The sequence below is a fragment of the Euleptes europaea genome, chromosome 12 (assembly GCF_029931775.1).
Source record: "Euleptes europaea isolate rEulEur1 chromosome 12, rEulEur1.hap1, whole genome shotgun sequence".
In the NCBI taxonomy this organism is placed as follows: Eukaryota; Metazoa; Chordata; class Lepidosauria; order Squamata; family Sphaerodactylidae; genus Euleptes; species Euleptes europaea.
The window spans coordinates 28104028-28129233 of NC_079323.1; the positions used below are offsets into that span (position 1 = coordinate 28104028).

The 25206-nt window shown below is 48.7% G+C and overlaps 1 protein-coding gene across 1 annotated transcript in view; it reads left to right on the top strand.

Annotated features, from left to right (window-relative positions):
- Window positions 1-25206, top strand: part of IGSF11 (immunoglobulin superfamily member 11) — a 227992-nt gene that overhangs the window by 197249 nt on the left and 5537 nt on the right. The window contains exons 2-5 of the mRNA XM_056858390.1: window positions 15309-15472; window positions 16641-16848; window positions 22392-22547; window positions 24163-24285. Coding sequence (XP_056714368.1) covers window positions 15309-15472; window positions 16641-16848; window positions 22392-22547; window positions 24163-24285 — 651 coding nt within the window. The remainder of the gene's footprint in view (window positions 1-15308; window positions 15473-16640; window positions 16849-22391; window positions 22548-24162; window positions 24286-25206) is intronic.

The window sequence follows — 25206 nt, forward strand, 5'->3', positions numbered from 1 at the left end:
TGCTAGGGAAAGTTGAGGGCAGCAGGAAAAGAGAAAGACCCAACAAGAGATGGACTGACTCAATAAAGGAAGCCACAGCCCTCAATTTGCAAGATCTGAGCAAGGCTGTCAAAGGACATTTTGAAGGACATTGATTCACAGGGGCACCATGAGTCGGAAGCAACTTGAGGGTACTTCGCACATACACCACGATTAAGCAATGGGGGGGTGGATCCCCGTTTACCTAGGGGCAGTCAGGGTACCCCAGGGAAGCCACTCATGCCCAGCATCAGGACCTCAGTGGAGGAAATAATACTTATTTTGATCACATGCCCCCCTCACCTTTGCTCCAAGTATGTTGCCACAGTTTACATGCATACTCCCCACTATTTTAACCTCCTAGCTCCCCGTCAAGCCTGAAAACTCGTGAACTACTTTGCTGAGCCTGGATAGAGAATCCAGATTTAAATCCAGTGCTGTGTGTAGGCAGGGCTGTGGCTCAGTGATTTTAAAGAAATGAATTGTTCATTTAATTCCTGTCACAAAAGAAGTAGTTATATGCAAAACAGAAAAATACAGTATTAGTACAGAAGGACTGTGGACACTTGGAAGGATCAGGGGGGAAAGAACAGCCCCTGGGGCAACAGAGAGCAGCCCATTCTGGTATGAATAATATCAGGCCCTTTTGATCGGCGTACCCAGAAAAGGAGGCTTCTGCTTGTTAACATCTCATGGTCAGAACTAGCCTTTTTGAACAGAGCAGAAAATTCCAGGTCATATCAAGCTAAGAACATAAGAAATGCCATGCTGGATCAGACTAAGGTCCATCAAGTCCAGCAGTCTGTTCACACAGTGGCCAACCAGGTGCCTCTAGGAAGCCCACAAACAAGAACACTGCAGTAGCATTGTCCTGCCTGTGTTCCAAAGCACCTAATATAATAGGCATGCTCCTCTGATCCTGGAGAGAATAGGTATGCATCATGACTAATATCCATTTTTACTAGTAGCCATGAATACCCCTCTCCTCCATGAACATGTCCACTCCCCTTTTAAAGCCTTCCAAGTTGGCAAGCCATCACCACATCCTGGGGCAGGGAGTTCCACAATTTAACTATGCATTGTGTGAAGAAATACGTACTTCCTTTTATCTGTTTTGAATCTGTCACCCTCCAGCTTCAGCAGATGACCCCGCATTCTACTATTATGAGAGAGGGAGAAAAGCTTCCCCCTGTCCATTCTCTTCATACCATGCATAATTTTATAGACCTCTATCATGTCTCCCCTTAACCACAGGTTAACTCAGCATGCTCAATAGGCAGAAAGAGCATTAACTAAATAGTTAGGAATGGGCATCCTTGGTTCATTAAAACATGCAAAGAGTCACTGGATCCTGTCAATGCAGCTGTTACAAAATGCTTCTGCAGCCACATGAAAAGTGTAGGGAACACAAGGTCTAACTGTTCAAAAGTGAACCACCATCTCTAGCCTCGGCCAGTGTCAGATGCATCGGAGAGAAGCATCAAACCTCCTGTAATGTATCTAATTGTGCTATTCTATACCAAGGAGAAGAGATTAATGCACGCCCCAGAGATTGATGGGGATTGATTAGTTTTATGCCAGCTAATGTCATTCGAGAAGCTATTTTTAGTTCTGTGTACTTTCCAATATTTATAGTCACACTAATAGTACAAAACAACTTTGGTATCTTTATCTTTTAAAATGCAGCTGCAGCCTTGGCTAAGGGGTGCTTGAGGCTGGAGAAGTAACCTAAGATGACAAATGAACTGCCAAACCCTGCAGCTAAAAAATCCCAAATTCTGCATTTTAAATAAATTATACATGCAGGCTTATTTAAGTCGAACCCCTTTGCTCCCTTGCACATTTCTGGTGCAGCCATTCACTTGTTTCCAAACGTTTCTTTTTAATTGTGGGCTACAGCGAGGAGATTTGGAATACACAGACGTTTGCATGTAGGAAGACAAAATGATAATGCAGCTCAATTCTATGCATTAGCTACTCAGAAGTAAGTCTTATTGAATAGAAAAGGGCTTACATCCAGGTGCACAGAATCTGAACGAATCCTTTTTTGAAAGACCCACCCAGACTCTCTATATGATCTTAAACACTTATTATGAAATCTGATGATTTGGGATGTTCTTGTAACCAACAGAAGTAGATGCTTATTCGTTGTAACTATTTGTTTCATGAAACAAGAACAGCTCAGAGTCTCAGGGCCAATGACGTGTTACATTTAAATATGAATAAAAGAGAGCAAACGTAGAATCATAGAATTGGAAGGGACCACCAGGGTCATCTAGTACACCCCCCTGCACAGTGCAGGAAATTCACAGCTACCTCCCCCCCACACTCCCAGTGACCCCTACTCCATGCCTCTCATCATCTGCCTAAGGTTATAGAATCAGCATTGCTGACAGATGGCCATCTAACCTCTGCTTAGAAACCTCCAGGGAAGGAGAGCTTACCACCTCCCCAGGAAGCCTGTTCCACTGAGGAACTGCTGTAATTGTTAGAAAATTCTTCCTAAAGTCTAGACAGAAACTATTTTGATTTAATTTCAACCCGTTGGTTCTGGTCCGACCTTCTGGGGCAACAGAAAACAACTCAGCACCATCCTCTACATAACAGCCCTTCAAGTCCTTGAAGATGGTTATCAAAAAGAACATAGTTCTTTTTTAAAAGGCTTTGGAAAAGGGCAGTTTTAAGCAGCAAATCTGTGTGTGTGTGTGTGTGTGTGTGTGTGTGTGTGTGTGGAGGGCGCTCTTCCCTACCTGCCCTTTCTCTGCTTAAAGAAGTCCCCTCTGTCAAGAGCTTCAAAATGCGGCAAGCACAGGGGACATGCAAGCTCATGTGTTAGGGGCCACATCTGTAATTGATGTTGGGTTCACAGAAGTGCAGATTTCTAGATCTCTTGACAGGGAGGCTGTTGCTTACTGCAGAAGCAGTGTGTCCAGAGGCGCTCATCTATCAGCGCAGAACCAAATCTGTGCTAGTAAAGGAGTTTATGTGAGTATGTAGCTGATTACACGAGCAGGCAGGAGGCTCAGGAAGGTTTCAGAGCAGCATCTGGATCTCCTTGTCAGTACGTACGAAGCGTCCTGAAAGGATTCACCAACGTTTGTCTTTTCTGTAGCTCCATTAAAGAAAATGTTGGCTCTCTTTAAGTAAGAACAGAAACATTTGAATCATGTTCAGCCTTATAATGGCAAGGGGTAAAATTGCAGCCCCCCTGTCTAGTGTGAGCAGCTATTTGAAGCAGTCTTATCTTCTTCAGCTTTGAATTCCTCCTCTCGGGGGCGGCTTGGCACGGAGAGTTAGGACATGTTTCCCATTATCTCTGGACGTGGTCTCCAGCCGTCCTCCCAGCAGTGGTGAAGAGACTCTTTTCTGTAGTGGGAAAAGGCCAGGAGATTGTCTTGTCATCACTCCCAAAGCCACCAGCAGAGCAGCACAGGTCAGTGGGGCTTAGATAAACAGGTAGTTGCTCTGTTTTCTTTCTGTTTGGCTCAGGCACAGCCTATCGGCTACAGAAAAGAAAGGTCAGGTGGGAGCAGTGCAGATTTGTGGGTAATAGATGCGCCTGCCAGAAGATTAGTTGGTAGAGCAATCAGTAATCCTCAGGGACCTCTCAAGCTTAAGTGGCTCGAAGTATTAATTGCTGCACACTTCTCCTTATATAGACATCTACATGGCCCGACCCGTAACAATGTACAAATGTAAGGGTAACTAACAACAGTCCTTATTTTCCATCTTTTCCCCCTCCCGTCTCTTAAAGTGGTTGCGTTAGGACTAGGGCTGTCAATTCGGTTCGGCCCGAACTGAAAATCATCCGAATTTCCCCTGATTCGGTGGTTTTTAGTTCGGGAGGAACCGAACTCAAAACTGGCGGGCAACCGGGCCCCCCGAATTCAGCGAGTTTGGGAGTTCGTGAATAAATTCGGCAAATTTGGCCGTCAGTAAGCAGCATAACCGTCAGTAAGCAGCATTCTCCTCCCCCGGCCAATCGGTGGCCAAGCTGGGTCTTCTTCTGGCCAATCAGTCAGGATTGAGTACTGGAGGAATCAGCTGATGTGCGGCCCGGCCAGGGAGAGAGAGAGAGAGAGCGAAATCCTCGTGTGTGTGGGGGGGTGCTTGTGCACATTCGCTCCTTTCTGTGGCTGCAGGGGGCGTATTTTTTGGGGTACAGACACAAAACTTTCACTGGAGTTTCAGACCAGTGTTCTTAAGATACCCCCCAAGTTTTGTAAACATTGGGTCAGGGGGTCCCGAGATATGGGCTCCCCCCTTTTTCTTTCCATGGCTGCAGGGGGCGCATTTTTGGGGGTACAGATCCCAAACTTTGAGCGGAGTTTCAGACCAGTGTTCTTAAGATACCCCCCAAGTTTTGTAAACATTGGGTCAGGGGGTCTCGAGATATGGGCTCTCCCCCTTTTCCCTCCCCCCTTTTTCCATTTTTGTGGCTGCAGGGGGTGTTTTTTTGGGGATATAGCCCCCAAACTTTTAGCATAGCTTCAGTCAATTATTATTAAGATACTACCCAAGTTTTGTAAAGATGGATTCAGTGGGGGCAGAAATATCGCCTCCCCCCCTTTTCTCTTTCCATGGCTGCAGGGGGCGCATTTTTGGGGGTGCAGATCCCAAACTTTGAGCGGAGTTTCAGACCAGTGTTGTTAAGATACCCCCCAGGTTTTGTGAACATTGGGTCAGGGGGTCCCGAGATATGGGCTTTCCCCTTTCCCCTTTCCCCTTTTCCCTATTGGGATGAATGGATCAGCCGATCCTGTGCATCTCCAGAGCAAAACGTCCCGTGCCTAATTGGAATCATCTTGGATTACAAGTCCTCTTCAGCCCCTCTGGATGGAACAGAAGACAGCCACAGTAAGACCCCTTTGGGGGCTTTAATCTATAATTATGTGTGTGTGTGTGGGGGAAAGCAGAGTCTGTGTGTGTGTGGGGAGGGAGCAGTTTCTGTGGGTGGGGGGGAAGCCAAAGGGGGCTTTCGTCGGTTCTGCCTGGGGTGTGTGTTCCCCCTCGAGTCTCTCGCTCCCTGGTTTGAGGGGGGAGGTTTCAGTTGAGTATTGCAAAGGTGTTGTTTAACAAGGTTGTGTTGTTTTGCAGTTGTTTTGCAAATTTCTCAGCTGTTGTCGGGGCTGGGAGCTTTGTGCGTGGGCGGCAAGCTCTGCTGAGAGTTGCACATTAAGGGTGGGGGGGACTCCTTTCAGGGCCCATATCTCAGCCCCCCCGACCCAATCTTTACAAAACTTGGGGAGTCTTTCAATAAACGTCCTTTGAAGCTCTGCCGAAAGTTTGGGACCTCTAACCCCAAAAATGCCCCCCCAGAGCCGCGGAAAGGCGCGATTGTGTTTTTAATGGCTTTATTCGGCCGAATTTTTTTCCGAACTTTGAATTCCCGCCGAATTGAACGGATCCGAAGTGGGGGAGTTCGGACTTCGGCACGTACCGAACCCACAGGGGCCAAATTCGGCCAAATCCGAACTGTACCGGATTTTTTTTTTTTGACAGCCCTAGTTAGGACTCTGTTTCATTAAATCAATCATAATAGTGCACGATCCCCCAAATATCTGCTACTGTCAGATTTTGCAGTCAAACACACAAACTGATATTTCCACTTCCTGTTGAATTGGTGGACCTCTTCTTGAAGCTTCAGCACCCTTGGGCACTGAGAAGGCAATTCAACACTGGCAAAAATGTATTAGATCAAGATATTTTCATTTTCTTTGAAAGCATCTAAACGGGAGGGGAGAAGCAGTGTGGTGTAGTGGCTAAAGCGTCGGACTAGCTCCCCACTCACACCATGGAAGCTTACTTGGTGACCTTGGGCCAGGCACACAGATGCAGCCCTGACCCTGGCTAGTATTTGGATGGGAGACCTCCAAGGAATACCAGGTTTGTGACATGGAGGCAGGCAATTGCAAACCACCTCCGAACGTCTCTTGCCTTGAAAACCCTACAGGGTTGCCATAAGTCAGCTGTGATTTGAGGGGGGGGGAGGACGGGGTAGCTTGGACCACAACTATGGTGTTGAGGCAAGGGAGGTCAGTTCTTTCCTCCACCATTCCCCCAGATAAATGACTCCTCCCCTCCAGTGTGGTGTAGTGGTTAAGAGTGGTGGTTTGGAGCAGTAGACTCTGATCTGGAGAGCCGGGCTTGATTCCCCACTCCTCCACATGAGCGGTGAAGGCTAATCTGGTGAACTGGATTTGTTTCCCCACTCCTACACATGAAGCCAGATGGGTGACCTTGGGCTAGTCACAGCTCTCTTCAAGCTCTCTCAGCCCCACCTACCTCACAGGGTGTCTGTTGTGAGGAGGGAAAGGGAAGGTGATTGTAAATAGGTTTGATTCTTCCTTAAGTGGTAGAGAAAGTTGGCATATTAAAACCAACTCTTCTTCTTCTTCTTCTCCATCCCGTGGGGTTAAATCTAGGCAGCCTGCTTTCAGAAAGCTTCAAGGATCCTACTCTCACAGGTCTGCACTCTGCCCCCTCCAGTCAGAACAATGTTCTTCTTTTCTGTAGCTTTGAAGAGCAATTATACTTTCCTTCCTTCCTTTTTGGGGAAGGACCACCATTCCCCCCTGCGAAATGGATGGCTTCCTGGCAGCTCACTGTCTCATTCGTAGGCCAGAAGGGATTTGTGGCAGGGACAACATGCATCTTGCAGTTTGGCTGCCCTTGCTGCATCAGTGTCCTTGGCGCTTGGAACTGAATGCCTCTTGTGGTGGCTTGTTAGAGGCTATGCTATCAAATTGTGCATCCGCTGTATGGGCTTGTATATGTGTCCGTCAACCTTTTTTTCAAGCAAAACATTCTTGTTTACCAGAGCTGGAAAAGCCTCCTTCTGCTGTCAAAACCACTCGTCTCACCTATTTAGTGCATAAATCTTCTATGTCATCAGGGCCAATGAAGATAATTTGACCCTTTTAATTTCAGTTACTGATACACTAAAGTAGTGCTGCTTCCCCCCCTTCCTTTGGCAACATCCTGATGCCAGCTTCTCATGCTCTCAACCCTTGTTTGTATAAATAGTTCACAACGTAAAATTGTCCCTGAACTGTAAGCATTTCAGATTGAAAAAATGGGGTGTTGCACTGGGGAAAAAAATCCTCTCTGCATAGAAAGCTATCATGTCAGGGTGGAAGTTAGGCTAGACCTCTTCTTCCTGACACCTGGCCTTGTTCAGGTGTTCTAAAAACCTTCGCATAGAATGTTCCCATAGACACAACCACATGTAATAAGTTGATGTTGACCTGGTTTAACCATACTGACTAGAGCTGCGTACCAGTGGTGGGCCACCACAATCACATGGACTGGTGCCAGAAAACATAGCCGTAAGAGCTACATCCACAGGAATGCTCTGCTTGGAGGGCTTTATTACAGTGGGACGGCTGCAGTGCTACCATCTCCCCAAGGTACTCCCAAACCCTGCCTTCCAAATATGTGATGCTCAGCTAGTTCAGCCATTGCTTGCTAGCCCTGCAGCAATGTAGGTGCCATTATTTAGGTGTCAGATAGGATTTTTGAGAAGAGTGGAGAGCCAGCGTGGTGTAGTGGTTAAGAGCAGTGGTTTGGAGCTGTGGAGTCTGATCTGGAGAACCAGGTTTGATTCCCCACTCCTCCACATGAGCAGAGGAGGCTAATCTGGTGAACTGGATTTGTTTCCCCACTCCTACACATGAAGCCAGCTGGTGACCTTGGGCAAGTAATGTTCTCTCAGCCTCACCTACCTCACAGGGTGTCTGTTGTGGGGGGGGGAGGGAAGGTGATTGTAAGACTATTTGATTCTGTCTTAAGTGGTAGACAAAGTCGACATATAAAAACCAACTCTTCTTCTTCTTCTTCTTCTTCTTCTTCTTCTTCTTCTTCTTCTTCTTCTTCTTCTTCTTCTTCTTCTTTCCTGCATGGCACAGATATAGCAGCCCACATGCTGGGGAAACAATATTGTCACCTGGAGATGTAAGTGAAGGAGCCCGTAACTCATGTTTGGGCAGAAATTGCCACACCCCCACACGCCATACAAATAGGAGACCTCCTGATTATTCTCTTGGAGAAATTAATAAAACACACTAGTTCTGCCTGAGTGACATTACAGACATGTGTGGAGATGGGGGGAGAGGTGAGCAGACATGTGAAATATTGGTATTAATGCTTTCAGGGCAACCCCCCGGAGGTTCTCTAGAAAGGAAAGGCTCAAGGTCTTTTGACCATAACTGGAGGAGGAGTCAGAGTTACTGAGGCCTACTTGTGGCCAGTTCTGTTAGTTGGCTGTTGTGTTCCAATGGACACAGTTCTTATGAGCACACGTCTGCCTACAGCACTGATCCTTTCTCTCCCTAAAGACATAACAAGGCAGATCCTCAGAGCAACTCATCTGGCATCACCTCAGATTAGGGTTGGCCAACCTCCAGGTACTTGCTGGAGATCTCCTGCTATTACAACTGATCTCCAGGTGGCAGAGATCAGTTCACCTGGAGAAAACAACCTCTTTGGCATTGGACTATATGGCATTGAAGTCCCTCTCCTCACCAAGCCCTGCCCTCCTCAGGCTCCCCCCACAAAAAGCCCCTCCCACTGGTAGTGAAGAAGGACCTGGCAACCCTACCTCAGATTGTTACGGTTTCCGTCCAGCAGCACAAGGCACTTTTTACTTGTACATTGAGGCAAAAGGGAGCTCCAGTATAGGCAGGTTCTACTTCCTTCTCTGAAAATCTTGTTTAGTAATTTAAAGCATTTTCCCCCTCCAAGACTCCCTGTCCCCAAACACTAAAAAAAGGCAGTTTGTACATGTGGATGAGGAAAACGTTACATTTGCCCTAGTTGTTAGAGTAAGGAGACTTATTTCATGCCATGATTCTGTTAAATTCACCATAATGTCAGGTTTCCAATTACTTCTGTCTTTAGAGAGTGTAAGGAAAGGCCCCACTAATTTAACCTTTGCCAGGGGCCCCCAGTGCCTTAACATCACCCTGCCACCATGACTTTTGTGTAGGAGAGTTACAAAGGGTGTCCTACTTACATATCTCAAATTTCAGGTCTTGATGGATAAGCTTAACTAGTTCAAGCACCATCATGGCAGCTTGCTTCAGGAAGGAACTTGTAGAGACTTCTGTTCAGTACGCAACTGGAAGAGGTCTGCAGATGAGTTGGCAAGCATGGGAATTTAGGTCATCTACAGGTTCTAATAATCTCTCCTTCCCCCAATATAATTTCCTGCACCTCCTCCAGAACTACTTCCTGCAGTGAATCTTTAGCTCTTTCTTTTGGATTTGAATTCTCCTCTGGCTTTAGGTTTGGATTGTTGTAGATCTTTTGGGGACTTTGGGTGAGACCTTTCTGGGAATCCTTCTGTTTACTGGTTGTAAATATAAAAAGCTTGTAGAGAGGATCTCACTGGCTGCATTAGTCTTCTGGACCTCCCTTCCCTGGGATGTCTGCCAAATCCTGATGCGAAGCCATTTCAGAAGCAGCACTAAAGCCATTCAGTTTGGACATGCGCTCAGTGTCCAGAGGCATCCAGGAAGCTTGTCACCTCCTCTATCTATTACTTGTCGCTGTTTTCATTTACGTTATCTGTGCTGGGCATCCAGGATATTATGAGATGTGAGCTCAACTAAATAATTGTTCATAGGAATACTGAATCAGACCCTTGGTCCATCAAACTCAGTATTGTCTACTGTGACCGGCAGCAGCTCTCCAGGGTCTCAGGCAGAGGTCTTTCCCATCACCTACTTGCCTAGTCCCTTTAACTGGAGAAGCTAACTGGAGGTTAGCTTGAGTCCTCTTAAGAAACACAGGAGTAACAGTTTGGCGTGGTAAACAGGAAGGCTTTTTGAAAAAACTGAGGAAGGGGCACTGGAGAATGGTTCAGAATCAATAACTGTACCGCCGTTTTTTTAAAAAAGAAAGTTCCCGGAATAGCAGATTTCTGCTGTCTCTTAAAAAAAATCCCAGCCAAAGTAATGATCTGCCAGACGTTTTTCTCCTACACATAGGAGAAACGGAATTGCAACATTTGTTATTAACTTGACTGCTTGAGACTTCAGGGCCAGAATGCAAAGCAATACAGAGAACCTCACTCACAGGGATTCCTCTTTGCTCAGGTTGTTAGTGAACCTCTCCCCCCAGCTGAGAACAAGATGGCTCCCCTGGCACTAATGTTAGTGAATGGAGTTCTTCAAGTGCATCCAGTAGCTGGTGCATTACCAAGACTGAGCGTCAGAAGAACCGGGGGTGCCTGGGATAATTTCAATCTGTTGTTGCCTTGGGTGGAAAGTGGTCATTTCAGATGTGGAGAATTTAGCTTACCAAAGCGACAGTCCGTCTCTGAACTTCTCCCACACAGAGACCCCATTGAGTTGAATGGCATTGCCTTTAACGTCAATAGTGTTCACATCAGATATTCCTAGGGGATTGTGACCTCATTTACTGCTTGTCTGGGTTGTTAGATTTCTGCTGGGCTGTTGAGGGCTGCATCAAATGTGACCGTTTTTCTCCACGGATACAACTGCTCTGTACAGGAAAAGTGCACATGCATGTATGCATGTGCATGTATATGTATGACAAATCTATGTCTGTTTTGTCGCTTGTTAAAATGAACGTCCATGTATGAACATAAGCATTTTTGAAGCAGCTTTGTCAGAGCGTGAGAGCTGTTCATTGTGCCATTTTTGTATATGTTCAGATTTCCACTCATGTCAAATCTCGGAAACTAAGCAGGCTCAGCCCCGGCTAGTATTTGGATGGGAGACCATCAAGGAAGTGGAGGGCAATGACGCAAAGGCAGGCAATGGCAAACCACCTCTGTTCATCTCTTGCCTTGAAAACCCCATGAGGTGTCACCATGAGTTGGCTGCAACCCGACTGCACTTTCCACCACTCCGATTTCCTGCCATGGATTGAACCTGGGACCTTCTGCTTGGAAAGCAGATGTTCTTTCACTGAACCATAGCCCCTCCCCTAAAGAACACATGAAGCTGCCTTATACTGAATCAGACCATTGGTCTATTAAGGTCAGAATTGTCCATTTAGACTGGCAGGAGCTCTCTGGGACCTCAGGTGGAAGTTTTTCACATCAGTCTACCACCTGGTCCTTTTAAGTGGAGATGCCAGCTATTGAGCCTGGGACTTTCTGCATGCCAAGCAGATGTTCTACCACTATTCTGCAGTACTTCTCAATTTGGCAGCTGTGTCCATTCAAGAGACACTGCATGGTGGGCATTTGGGGCACGTGATTGCGTCTGAACAGCCCTGAAGTATCCCTCAGTGCATGGCAGCTTTGTGGGACCATTGCTAACATCTGCAAGCACCCCCGTTTAGAAGATGCTGTATAAGCTAGAACCCATACAATATAAATTGGGCTGCTCCCACTGAATCACCTTATAGACCCAGTAGCAAGAGCCTGCTCCATGGTGTGCAGGTTCCACAGAAGCTCTGAACACTATCACACATAAAGTGTTTCATTCAGGGTTGCTGATTCTCATTATTTTTAGCATCTGTGAAGTCTGCACAGTAGGATGCAGGGCTTCCATTGACCCTCAGAAAGCCCAGATGACATTATCGGCACATACCAATAATTAGCAACCTCGGCAAAAGGCTTCGTAATGCCTCCAAGTGTCAGGGTCTAATTTTGGACATTCAAAATGCCAATTCGTCCAGTTAAATAATCTGATACTTCAGAAACGCTTTCTGGATTGGAATCAGTAAAATGTGTTCTTTTCTAACCAGGAACTTAATTCTATTTTGAAACCTCATACAATAACATTTATGCAAATGACCTGTGTCTGGGGAACACACTGTGACTATACATAATCAGATGACTCAGAGATGGTTCTGTTGGAGGGAATTTGGCTATTAGATTTAGGGCAGTTCCACTTTTGGACGCCTTTTATCTCTGCGTTGTACACAGAGAGGTGCATATCAAGTGGCCTAATATATCTTTTTTTGGCTTTTAAATTAATGGAGTTCCAGTTGCAGAACAGCAAATAGTGTTTTTTTCACCGGTTCTGTAAAACAGAATTTTTAGATACGATCTGGCACTTGAGCATAATCTCCTTTGCCCAGTGAGAAGTATCTGAAAAGACAAAACTCCCAAAGTGAACATTCACAGTTGTCTTTTTCAAAGCTCTCTTAATAGGTAAAAACATTTGTAGAATGATGGCATATGGAGACTCCTTATGATCATCAAGGTAAAGCTATGCCACATACTCATGGACACATATATGAACACATAAAGATGCCTGATACTGAGTCAGACCATTGCTTTGTCAAGGTTAGCATTGTCTACATTGGCTAGCAGAGGGTCTGCAGCATCTCAGATGGGATCTTTGACATCACTTACTTCCTGATCCTTTTCATTGGAGATAAGAGGGATCGAACCTGAGAATGTCTGCATGCAGAGCAAATACTGTACTGCTGAACCAAGGCCCCATGCCATATAATTGCATACATGTTATACATTATGGGTTACAGTTTGCCACAAAGAGAGTGCATGACCTAAGCAAGTTTGCAGTTTGCATGACCTAAGCAAGGCTGTTAAAGTTAGGACATTTTGAAGGACATTGATTCATAGGGCTGCCATATGTCGGAAGTGACTTGACGGCACTTAACACATACACACACAGAGGCATCAAAGTTGCAGCAGAGCTGCTGGTGACTCTCCTTAAAAGAACCCCCGAGTTTGGTAAAGAATTAATCAGCGGGTCCAATTTTATGGGCTCCCATTGTTTCCAATGGAGAAAAAATGGGGCCCCATAAAATTGAACCCCTGACCCAAACTCTACCACACTTGGGGTTCTTCTAAGGATAATCACCAGCAGCTCTGCTCCAAATTTGGTGCCTCTATCTTAAAAAACTGCTTCTCCAGAGTCCCACAAAGATTTCCCATAGGCTTCAATAGAACCGAATGCCTTTCTCATTACATGATATGGTGGGAAATTTCTCTCGCAAAATTCTCAAATTTGACATAGGCCCATTATAATCAATGAAAAATCTTTGCTGGGCTCTGGGGGAGAAGGCTTTTCAAGGCAGATCCAGCAAATTTGCAGTATGGCTGCTGGTGCCTCTCCTTACACAAAGACCCATGTGTGGTAAAGTTTGGGTCAGGAGGTCCAATTTTATTGGTCCCAAGTTTTCCTCAATTTGGGACCAATAAAATTGGATCCCCCGACCCAATCTTTACCTAACTTAGGGGTTCACGTAAGAAGAGGAACCAGAAGCTCTGCTATAAATTTGGTGCCTCTACCTTAAAATACTGCAGCCCACAAAATCCTGCTAAAAATCCTCATAGACTGGAATACAGTGGTGCTCTTTAAATTTTAAAGAGCTGCTGAACCCACCGCCCAGCACAAAACAGGTGGCGGGGGTTCAACAGCTCTTAAAAATTTTTAAGAGCTTTAAGGAGCCTGTTGACAGGAGCCGAAAAAGCCAGAAAAGGTCGATTTTTTTGGCTTTTCCGAATAAGACTTTTTTCAGCTTCATTCAAATGGGGCCTTTTTTCCAGTTCGGCATATCCGTACACACACCCCTACTGCACACATGCTGGTCCCCCCCACACACACCTCCAGTTTCAGCCTCGAGAAAGCATGGATTCTGTCAAATGGTGATAAACAGGTATTGAATCATGCTCACATTTGTTTAGGACTGTCCAAGCGTCCTGATACATATCTTCAGGCACACGCATCTGTGCATTGTTTTCTTTGCTCAGCGTCTTAATTGAAAATGAAAAATAATGTTTTGAGTGGCACTGTTGTGAGATGCGAATGCGTGTATTAGATAGACTGTATGAGCCTGCAGGCAGGGACTGTTATGAAATCTTTATTTACTGTAAAGCGCTTAGTTAAGCACTAGAAATAAGAAATGATGCTGATGGGCGCCTTGGGGAGTCTTGGCTGATACAATGAGCCTGCCGAGCTCCATCGCTTTCTCCCTTTCCCTTTTGCTTTCAATGCCTTTGTGGTGCCCGTGAGTGTGGAAAATAGCCAGTCCCGACGTCAGCAGAGACGCGCTCCTCCTCCTCCGAAATCCCTCATCACCTGTGCTAGGTTCACCTGTCAGAAGCAGTTGTGTGTGCCTTTCCCAGCTGCAGCTCCGCAGGTGCTATTTAGCTTAGCTGTACAAATCTTCCTCCTGCATCCTGTGAACTGGGAAGGGCTGACTGCCCTGGATTACTCAAGGCAGTGGGAGGTCTCCGAAATTGGGCCAAGGTGGAAGCCTGGCTGGAGAGGGCTGGAGGCGAAGGAAGGAAGGAAAGGGAGGACACTTAGTGGCTCAGCGGGGAAGAAGGGAAGTCAGTTATCATCTTGGCACATCTACTGAAGCCAGTCACTGTGGGCACTGGTTCCTGGAACATGGAAACACATTGCCTTTTCACTAGAACATCTCCTTTCCAGGTATAGGCAGAATAAGTGGGTAAACCTGATATACTGGTTGGTGCATGGATTTTCTCTGTGAACTAGTCAAGGGTATGGGGGAAAGGGTGTTTTGGGATTGAAACAATATTTTTAAAAACTTCTTGCCTTGGCACAGTGTTGTCAATGCTTTCTGGAAGTAGCCATGTCCAAGTTTCTGGAAGAGATTGTTTCTACCTGTTCTAACAGCTGTTGGTTGAAGCAATCGGGGCTTGAACTATAAACCTACGAATCTCTGGCTTTTTGCTACACTCGCACATAGACAGCCAGTGTGGTGTAGTGGTTAGAGTGTAAAACTATGCATCTGGGAGGCCCAGGTTCATATCCCTGCTCCGTCTTGGAAGCTTGTTTGGTGACCTTGGGCCAGTCACAGACTCTTACACTAACCTACCTCACAAGGTTATTATGAGGATAAAATTGAGGTGTGGAGAATGATGTAAGCCACTTGGGGTCCAGAGATCCTGGAGGGTTTATTATTATTATTTTGCCATCTTCTGGACATGGAGTAGGAGTCACTGGGGGATGTAGAGGGGGAGGTAGTTGTGAATTTCCTGCATTGTGCTGGGGGTTGGACTAGATGACCCTGGTGGTCCCATCCAATTCTATGATTCTGTGTTTCTAAGGTGAAATAAGCAAGAGAGAGCAGAGAGCTAGAAATGGATAAAGCAAGATACTGACTGATCCTTTTGGCTTATTTATTTGTCATTATATATGATAAAAGGGGTTTGGGGAGTATATGATCCTCCTTTGTATCTGTGCCTGAAGACCCCCAACTTTCAAGAGCTTCCCCCCCCTCTTTCCAGACGGTGCGAGGTGCCTTGCCCTGCGCCTCTCTTGCGAAAGCCCAGGGGAAACTGAGGAATGGCCGCTCCCCCTCTTTTTTTGCAGGTCTGGTGAGCCCCCTGGAAGTGTTCATGAATGCACGAAGTGTGGAAGTGGCTCGGGGCCAGACGGCGGTCCTGCCCTGCACCTTTACCACCAGCGCTGCCCTCACGAACCTCAACGTCATCTGGATGGTCACCCCCCTCTCCAATGCCAACCAACCTGAACAGGTACCCTGAGCTCAGCTGCGCCATAGACCAGACCCCCCGACCCCCAAGTTAGTATGCTTAGGGTTGTTCCTGTGGTTCCTTTTCCCTCCTTTCTGATCTGAACACGCAGGGTGCCGGCTTAGGGTTGGCTCCATAGGCGGTATCCATGCTACCCTGGTGATGGGCAGGGTGGCAGCAGCACAGATTTGGGGGGGGGGTGTCTCCACAGGCAGAGCTTCCGAAGGCCAGGCCTTGCAAGGGTGGCAAAGACAAGTGAGGGGGGGAGCCTCCTGTAATCCTTGGCTGCCCCATGTTCCAAGCTGTGACAGCAAGGATTTGGAGAGGCTCCCACTCTGCCCCTGACCTCTACGCCATTACTTTGGTCCAGCGCAGGCTATAGACGAAAGGTTTGTATTTAACAGGGCCTCCATGTCTAGCCTGTTTTCCACCTGGTCTCTCCCCAGCCATAACTGGAGAGGGGCCATCTTTGGAAAGCACTGCTACCCTTTCTGATTATTTTTATTTATTCGTTCATATTTTGATTTATAAACCTGCTCTCTTCCCAGTCAAAGCTGGGCCCAGAGCGGCTCACATCAGGTTAAAAACACACATATCATAGATACAAAATGCCGTAATTCCATATTCCAATTTAAAGCCAATATCTATTATTAAAATCAAATTGGCCACGGTTTATCAGAGCACAGGTCCACGGAGAGCCTGGGGAAAGCAAAGAAAGTCCCCACAAGATGGAGAAAAGAAAGGTAGGGTAGGGAGGCCAGCTGAGGTGGAGATTGTACAAAAACTTTCGCTTTCCTCAAGGAGGTGTGTGAGAGCCAGCGTGGTGTAGTGGTTAAGAGCGGTGGTTTGAAGCAGTGGACTCTGATCTGGAGAACCGGATTTGATTCCCCACTCCTCCACATGAGCAGCGGATTCTAATCTGGTGAACTGGATTTGTTTCCCCACTCCTACACATGAAGCCAGCTGGGTGACCTTGGGCTAGTCACACTCTCTCAGTCCTACTTACTTCACATGGTGCCTGTTGTGGGAAGGGGAAGGGAAGGTGATTGTAAGCCGGTTTGGTTCCTCCTTAAGTGACAGAGAAAGTTGGCATATAAAAACCAACTCTTTTTCTTTTTCTTCTTTTTTTTCTTCTCCTCCTCCTCCTCCTCCTCCTCCTCCTCTTTTCCAGGTTATTATTTACCAGGGGGGGCAGATTTTTGACGGTGCACCCCAGTTTTACGGGCGAGTTGGGTTTGCAATGACAATGCCAACCACCAGTGCCTCCATCTTCATCAACAACACCCAGCTCTCGGACACCGGGACTTACCAGTGTTTGGTCAACAACCTACCAGACCGAGGCGGACGGAATATTGGAGTCATTGGGCTCAACGTCTTGGGTATGTGCTTGGCAAGAGGGACAGCCAATAGCAAATGAGTGTAAAAGAACGGGCGATTCCTGTGCATAGGCATTTTAGATGGGACTGAGTAGATCTGACCAGGAGATTGTCAGAAAATTTGGGGATGGTGACCACCAAAGTATGTTTGATATTCTGTAGGGCTGTCAATTCGGTTCGGTCCGAACTGAAAATCAACCGAATTTCCCCTGATTCGGTGATTTTCAGTTCGGACGGATCCGAACTCAAATCTGGCGGGCAACCGGGGGGGCCGAATTCAGCGAGTTCGGGAGTTCACGAATAAATTCGGCCAATTCGGCCCCCCCTTCAGGGCAGCCCGCTGAAAGGCGCGGGCTGCCCTTTAAACTGATCTGCGCCTCCCAGCTGGGAGGCACAGATGAGTTTAAAGGACAACCCCCCCTTCACGGCAGCCCGCTGAAGGGAGGCGGGCTGTCCTTTAAACTCATCTGTGCCTCCCGGCCGGGAGGCACAGATGAGTTTAAAGGACAACCCCCCCCTTCACGGCAGCCCACTGAAGGGAGGCGGGCTGTCCTTTAAACTCATCTGTGCCTCCCGGCCGGGAGGCACAGATGAGTTTAAAGGACAACCCCCCCCCTTCACGGCAGCCCACTGAAGGGAGGCGGGCTGTCCTTTAAACTCATCTGTGCCTCCCGGCCGGGAGGCACAGATGAGTTTAAAGGACAACCCCCCCCCTTCACGGCAGCCCGCTGAAGGGAGGCGGGCTGTCCTTTAAACTCATCTGTGCCTCCCGGCCGGGAGGCACAGATGAGTTTAAAGGACAACCCCCCCCCCTTCACGGGAGCCCGCTGAAGGGAGGCGGGCTGTCCTTTAAACTCATCTGTGCCTCCCGGCCGGGAGGCACAGATGAGTTTAAAGGACAACCCCCCCCCCTTCACGGCAGCCCACTGAAGGGAGGCGGGCTGTCCTTTAAACTCATCTGTGCCTCCCGGCCGGGAGGCACAGATGAGTTTAAAGGACAACCCCCCCCCCCTTCACGGGAGCCCACTGAAGGGAGGCGGGCTGTCCTTTAAACTCATCTGTGCCTCCCGGCCGGGAGGCACAGATGAGTTTAAAGGACAACCCCCCCCCCCTTCACGGGAGCCCGCTGAAGGGAGGCGGGCTGTCCTTTAAACTCATCTGTGCCTCCCGGCCGGGAGGCACAGATGAGTTTAAAGGACAACCCCCCCCCTTCACGGCAGCCCACTGAAGGGAGGCGGGCTGTCCTTTAAACTCATCTGTGCCTCCCGGCCGGGAGGCACAGATGAGTTTAAAGGACAACCCCCCCCCTTCACGGGAGCCCACTGAAGGGAGGCGGGCTGTCCTTTAAACTCATCTGTGCCTCCCGGCCGGGAGGCACAGATGAGTTTAAAGGACAACCCCCCCCCCCCTTCACGGGAGCCCGCTGAAGGGAGGCGGGCTGTCCTTTAAACTCATCTGTGCCTCCCGGCCGGGAGGCACAGATGAGTTTAAAGGACAACCCCCCCCCTTCACGGCAGCCCACTGAAGGGAGGCGGGCTGTCCTTTAAACTCATCTGTGCCTCCCGGCCGGGAGGCACAGATGAGTTTAAAGGACAACCCCCCCCCCCTTCACGGGAGCCCGCTGAAGGGAGGCGGGCTGTCCTTTAAACTCATCTGTGCCTCCCGGCCGGGAGGCACAGATGAGTTTAAAGGACAACCCCCCCCCCTTCACGGCAGCCCGCTGAAGGGAGGCGGGCTGTCCTTTAAACTCATCTGTGCCTCCCGGCCGGGAGGCACAGATGAGTTTAAAGGACAACCCCCCCCCTTCACGGCAGCCCGCTGAAGGGAGGCGGGCTGTCCTTTAAACTCATCTGTGCCTCCCGGCCGGGAGGCACAGATGAGTTTAAAGGACAACCCCCCCCCCCTTCACGGGAGCCCGCTGAAGGGAGGCGGGCTGTCCTTTAAACTCATCTGTGCCTCCCGGCCGGGAGGCACAGATGAGTTTAAAGGACAACCCCCCCCCCTTCACGGGAGCCCGCTGAAGGGAGGCGGGCTGTCCTTTAAACTCATCTGTGCCTCCCGGCCGGGAGGCACAGATGAGTTTAAAGGACAACCCCCCCCCCCTTCACGGGAGCCCGCTGAAGGGAGGCGGGCTGTCCTTTAAACTCATCTGTGCCTCCCGGCCGGGAGGCACAGATGAGTTTAAAGGACAACCCCCCCCCTTCACGGCAGCCCACTGAAGGGAGGCGGGCTGTCCTTTAAACTCATCTGTGCCTCCCGGCCGGGAGGCACAGATGAGTTTAAAGGACAACCCCCCCCCCTTCACGGGAGCCCGCTGAAGGGAGGCGGGCTGTCCTTTAAACTCATCTGTGCCTCCCGGCCGGGAGGCACAGATGAGTTTAAAGGACAACCCCCCCCCTTCACGGCAGCCCGCTGAAGGGAGGCGGGCTGTCCTTTAAACTCATCTGTGCCTCCCGGCCGGGAGGCACAGATGAGTTTAAAGGACAACCCCCCCCCTTCACGGCAGCCCGCTGAAGGGAGGCGGGCTGTCCTTTAAACTCATCTGTGCCTCCCGGCCGGGAGGCACAGATGAGTTTAAAGGACAACCCCCCCCCTTCACGGGAGCCCGCTGAAGGGAGGCGGGCTGTCCTTTAAACTCATCTGTGCCTCCCGGCCGGGAGGCACAGATGAGTTTAAAGGACAACCCCCCCCCCTTCACGGGAGCCCGCTGAAGGGAGGCGGGCTGTCCTTTAAACTCATCTGTGCCTCCCGGCCGGGAGGCACAGATGAGTTTAAAGGACAAACCCCCCCCCCCTTCACGGGAGCCCGCTGAAGGGAGGCGGGCTGTCCTTTAAACTCATCTGTGCCTCCCGGCCGGGAGGCACAGATGAGTTTAAAGGACAACCCCCCCCCCTTCACGGCAGCCCGCTGAAGGGAGGCGGGCTGTCCTTTAAACTCATCTGTGCCTCCCGGCCGGGAGGCACAGATGAGTTTAAAGGACAACCCCCCCCCCCTTCACGGGAGCCCGCTGAAGGGAGGCGGGCTGTCCTTTAAACTCATCTGTGCCTCCCGGCCGGGAGGCACAGATGAGTTTAAAGGACAACCCCCCCCCCCTTCACGGCAGCCCGCTGAAGGGAGGCGGGCTGTCCTTTAAACTCATCTGTGCCTCCCGGCCGGGAGGCACAGATGAGTTTAAAGGACAACCCCCCCCCCCTTCACGGGAGCCCGCTGAAGGGAGGCGGGCTGTCCTTTAAACTCATCTGTGCCTCCCGGCCGGGAGGCACAGATGAGTTTAAAGGACAAACCCCCCCCCCTTCACGGGAGCCCGCTGAAGGGAGGCGGGCTGTCCTTTAAACTCATCTGTGCCTCCCGGCCGGGAGGCACAGATGAGTTTAAAGGACAACCCCCCCCCCTTCACGGCAGCCCGCTGAAGGGAGGCGGGCTGTCCTTTAAACTCATCTGTGCCTCCCGGCCGGGAGGCACAGATGAGTTTAAAGGACAACCCCCCCCCCCCTTCACGGGAGCCCGCTGAAGGGAGGCGGGCTGTCCTTTAAACTCATCTGTGCCTCCCGGCCGGGAGGCACAGATGAGTTTAAAGGACAACCCCCCCCTTCACGGGAGCCCGCTGAAGGGAGGCGGGCTGTCCTTTAAACTCATCTGTGCCTCCCGGCCGGGAGGCGCAAATGAGTTTAAAGGGCAGCCGCGCCTCTCCAGCGGGCTCCGCTGCAGAGGCGCGGCTGTCATTTAAAGTCATCTGAGCCTCCCGCCCGGGAGGCTCAGATGAGTTTAAATGACAGCCCGCGCCTCTCCAGCGGAGCCCGCTGAAGGGGGGCGGGCTGCCCTTTAAACTCATCTGCGCCTCCCAGCTGGGAGGCTCAGATCAGTTTAAAGGGCCCCCGCGCGCCTTCAGGGAATCCCTGAAGGCGCGCTTCGGCCGAATTTTCCCCCGAACTCCGGATCCCCCCGAATTACCGGGGATCCGAAGCGGGGGAGTTCGGACTTCGGACCGTACCGACCCCACAAGGGTCAAATTCGGCCGAATCCGAACTGTACCGAATTTTTTTTTTTTTGACAGCCCTAATATTCTGGATCGGTGATTTAGCTTGAAAACTGCTGTCATAGAAGGACCTCCTATAGATTGGAGAAGTGGGAAAGAGATAGTAGTGAATCCTTCCTCCCCCCCTTGCCATTTCTCCAATTGAAAATGCCTTCCAACCTCCTGGCTGTTTAAGGCCACACTGGGGGTGGGGAGACATTTGGTATAGGGATAGTCCAAACACCTTGATTGCTACAGTCATACGGGAGACCATTTTATTTCTCTTCCTTGCAACTTGGGCCCTCAAAATCTCCAGGTATTTTCAAACCCAGAGCTGGCAACTCTAGAAATAACAAACTTTTAGTAATATTGGGTCTCTGTGTTTGGAATGGTATACCATAGCCTTCATCAAATCTCGGCAACTAAATGGGTTGGATGGGAGGCCACCAAGGAAGACTCTGCAGAGGAAGGCAATGGCAAACAACCTCTTCTTCTTACTTGCCTGGGAAACTTCTTGCTGGAGTTACCATAAGTCAGCTGTGACTTGAAAGCACAAACATAGAAGTACAGGGAAGTTGAATTCCAGGGAAGCAGAATCCTAGAGATCAGAGTATCTTTGCAGAAAAGGGGTGTATAAAAAAAAGGAAACAAGAGAACGTAGCTCTCTATGGTCCATTCTTATCCCTAACCATTTTTTAAAATTGTGTTTGGTGCATCCAAGGGCATAATACCTACCAATCAGCAGTGCTATCTTCTTGCATAGGAGCTAACATTAAACTTCCAGTCCTTATCCGGATACCAGAATTTTGCTCGATGCTAAAAGTTTTAAAAAGGTAAAGGTCCCTTTGCAAACACCGGGTCATTCCTGACCCATGGGGTGACGTCACATCCCGACGTTTACTAGGCCGACTTTGTTTTACGGGGTGGTTTGCCAGTGCCTTCCCCAGTCATCTACACTTTACTTGAAGCTAAAAGTTTTAGTGATGTCTTTATTATGTAAACTAGTGGGGAGCTGTAGACGTTGTTCTTCTCCAAGGAGGGCAATCGGGAGAAATGCCCACAATTAAGCCGGCAGTTATGACTGAGTTTGCTCACTGGCGAGGCAAGCCTTAGGCGACCTTGCCTGTTGCCTGTTGCTTCCCTCTGAGTTTGGAGCCATCTGCAGCTTTCCTCTCTCAGCCTGTTTCTTCATTTTTTTAAACTGTGGTATAGTGGTTTGGAGTGGTGGACTCTGATTCCCCACTCCTCCGCATGAGCGGTGGAGGCTAATCTGGTGAACTAGGTTTGTTTCCCCACTCCTACACATGAAGCCAGCTGGGTGACCTTGGGCTAGTCACACTCTCTCAGCCCCACCTACCTCACAGGGTGTCTGTTGTGGGGAGGGGAAGGGAAGGTGATTGTAAGTCAGTTTGATTCTCCCTTAAGTAGTAGAGAAAGTCGGCATATAAAAACCAACTCTTCTTCTGGGAAAAGCAGTTCTTGAACATAGCTCCTGACTTGGCCGTTCTTTCTCCCTCTTCTCCCATTGCAGTCCCTCCCTCTGCCCCGGTCTGCAGAATTCAGGGCTCTTTAAACATAGGCAGTGACATCACACTGACCTGCAGTTCCGAAGAGGGCATCCCTCGGCCGACGTACTACTGGGAGAGACTGGACACCGCTCCTAAGCTGCCTCCAACAGCAACACAAGGTGACTGCTGCAGGCTTCCCTCTTGCTCCACCCCCCACTCCCCATGCTCGCTAGGGGAACAGGCTGCAACTCTGTGGTAGGATACTTGCTTTGCATGCGTTTAAATTGCGGGTTTAAACCCTTTGCATGTGTTTAAATTGCGGACAGAAAGGTACCGGCTGGATATTAGGAAAACATTTTTTTACAGTAAGAGTTGTTCGACAGCGGAATCAGCTACCTGGGGAAGTGGTGAGCTCCCCCTCACTGGCAGTCTTTAAAGTAGAGGCTGGACAAGCACTTGTCAGGCATGCTCTAGGCTGATCCTGCATTAAGCAGGGGGTTGGACTAGATGGCCTTTATGGACCCTTTCAATTCTATGATTCTATTATTCTAAAAGCCCCAGGATCGATCCCTGGCAACTCCAGTTAAAGAATGTGGTGCAGGAAAATTTGCTTCTCCACCAGACATCTTGGGAAGCCACTCCCGATCGAAGGTACTAGTACTGAGTGAGAGGGACCAATGGTCTAATTTGATATCAGGCAGCTTTTTCAGTTCTGGGCTCACCCCCCAAACTGCTGCCCGATTATTTGTGTTGGCTGAAGACACCCTAACCCTAACCATGGGGTCAGAGCGGGGAGGAAGACATTAAACATAGTTATGATCAATGTGAAAAAACCCAAATAAAATACCACGGCCTTTCTTGCATTTGAGCCTACAGGGTTTGTGGTGCCCTCTAGTGGCCTTGCTAATCTTTTTGGCCAAGTCAGGTCCCAAGTATGATGTTTTAGAGCACATCACAGTAGAACTGCAGTGTAGTTTTATCACTGGATTGTAGGGCCAGGGAAGCGGCAGCAATGAGGAGCAGGACAGCCAGGTGGGTATGCAAATCTCATTCTCTGCCATCCCTAGTTGTTGTACATAATGGATGGTGAGAGAGATAGGAGGTTCTAACCTCTCTCTCACCTGGTGAAGATAAACAAAAGTGGAATAAAGTACTGTGAATGACAAACTACTTAAGGAAGAAACAGTCTGAAGCATATTTCTCTCTCACCTTGGCTGCCGATGCCATGGAGTCTCCAAATCAGGACGAGTTTATGGATTCTGGAGGTGACTTGCAAAGTGAATTGAGTGAATTTCAGCTCATGGATGAATCTATCTCGTGATGACCGCCCTAGCAGTCTCCAAAACGAAAGCATGGCTGGATATTTTGCTAGGACCATGGCAGCAATTTCTGAGAGCCGATCATGGATATCGAGGCAAAATATTGGCCTCCGACTGAGAAATCTGGACTTGAAAAGAGATGCGGCAAAGCTGCCATTCACTGTTGGGCCTGAGCACAACCTATGTTCACTCCTTGTTAGAGTTACAATTAGACTGTCAAAGACCTTGCTGGTTTGCTTGTCTTGTTTGCTCAGTCCTAAGCTTTCACATGCATTAAAAAACATTTAAGAAGAAAATGTCCACTGAAAGCTCCTTAAACCTTAACCATATCTGTGTTGGATGCTTTTTGTCTCCTGAGAGTCTTGTAGCAGAATTTACACTATGCAAGACTTGTCTTTTTAAGGTTGTGGTGGGCTGGTGGTTATTTCTTTTTCTTCCTGGTTTAATTGAGACCTTTCCCTTCCTTTCCATCTAGACCAAGTTCAGGGTACAGTCATTCTTCGCAATATCAGTGCCATGTCATCAGGGCGTTACCAGTGTGTGGCTTCTAACGTCATTGGAAGCAGCACCTGTTTTCTTGAAGTTCAAGTGATCACACGTAAGTCCGTTTCAGTGAGGGGCTGTAGCTTGGTCCAGGCATGGCACAAAACCATGGTTTAACCCTGAATGGTGCAGCTCCATTAATTAATGTTCATCCACTTGGAGAGGAGTGACTAGTGGAGTGCCTCAGGGATATGTCCTGGGCCCTGTGTTGTTTAACATCTTTATAAATAATTTGGATGAAGAGGGGATGCTTATTAAATTTGTAGACGATTCTAAATTGGGAGGGGTAGCAAATATGGTAGAAGACAGAGCCAGGATACAGGATGATCCTGACAGGCTGGAGAATTGGTCTAAAACTAATAAAATGCATTTCAACAGAGATAAGGTAGATAGGAAAAATCAAATTTAGGTAGGAAAAATCAAATGCGTAATTATGAGATATGGGAGACTTGTCTTAGCAGTAGTGTGTGCAAAAAGGATCTAGGGGTCCAAAAGCTAAAAAGGCAAATGCGATCTTGGGCTGTATCAACAGAAGCATAGTGTCCAGATCACGCGAAGTGATGGTATCGCTTTACTCTGTTCTGGTTAGACCTCACCTAGAGTATTGTGTTCAGTTTGGGGCACTACAATTTCAGAAGGATGTAGACAAGCTGGAACATGTGCAGAGGAGGGCAACAAAGATGGTGAGGGGTCTGAAGACCAAGTCCTCTGAGGAAAGGTTGAAGGAACTGGGTATGTTTAGCCTGGAGAGGAGAAGACAGAGATGATATGATAACCATCTTCAAGTACTTGAAGGGCTGTCATATAGATGATGGTGCTGAGTTGTTTCCTGCTGCCCCAAAAGGTCGGACCAGAACCAGTGGGTTGAAATTAAATGAAAAGAGTTTCCAGCTAAGCATTAGGAAGAACTTTCCAACAGAGCGGTTCCTCGGTGGAACAGTCTTCCTCAGGAGGTGGTAAGCGCTCCTTCCCTGGA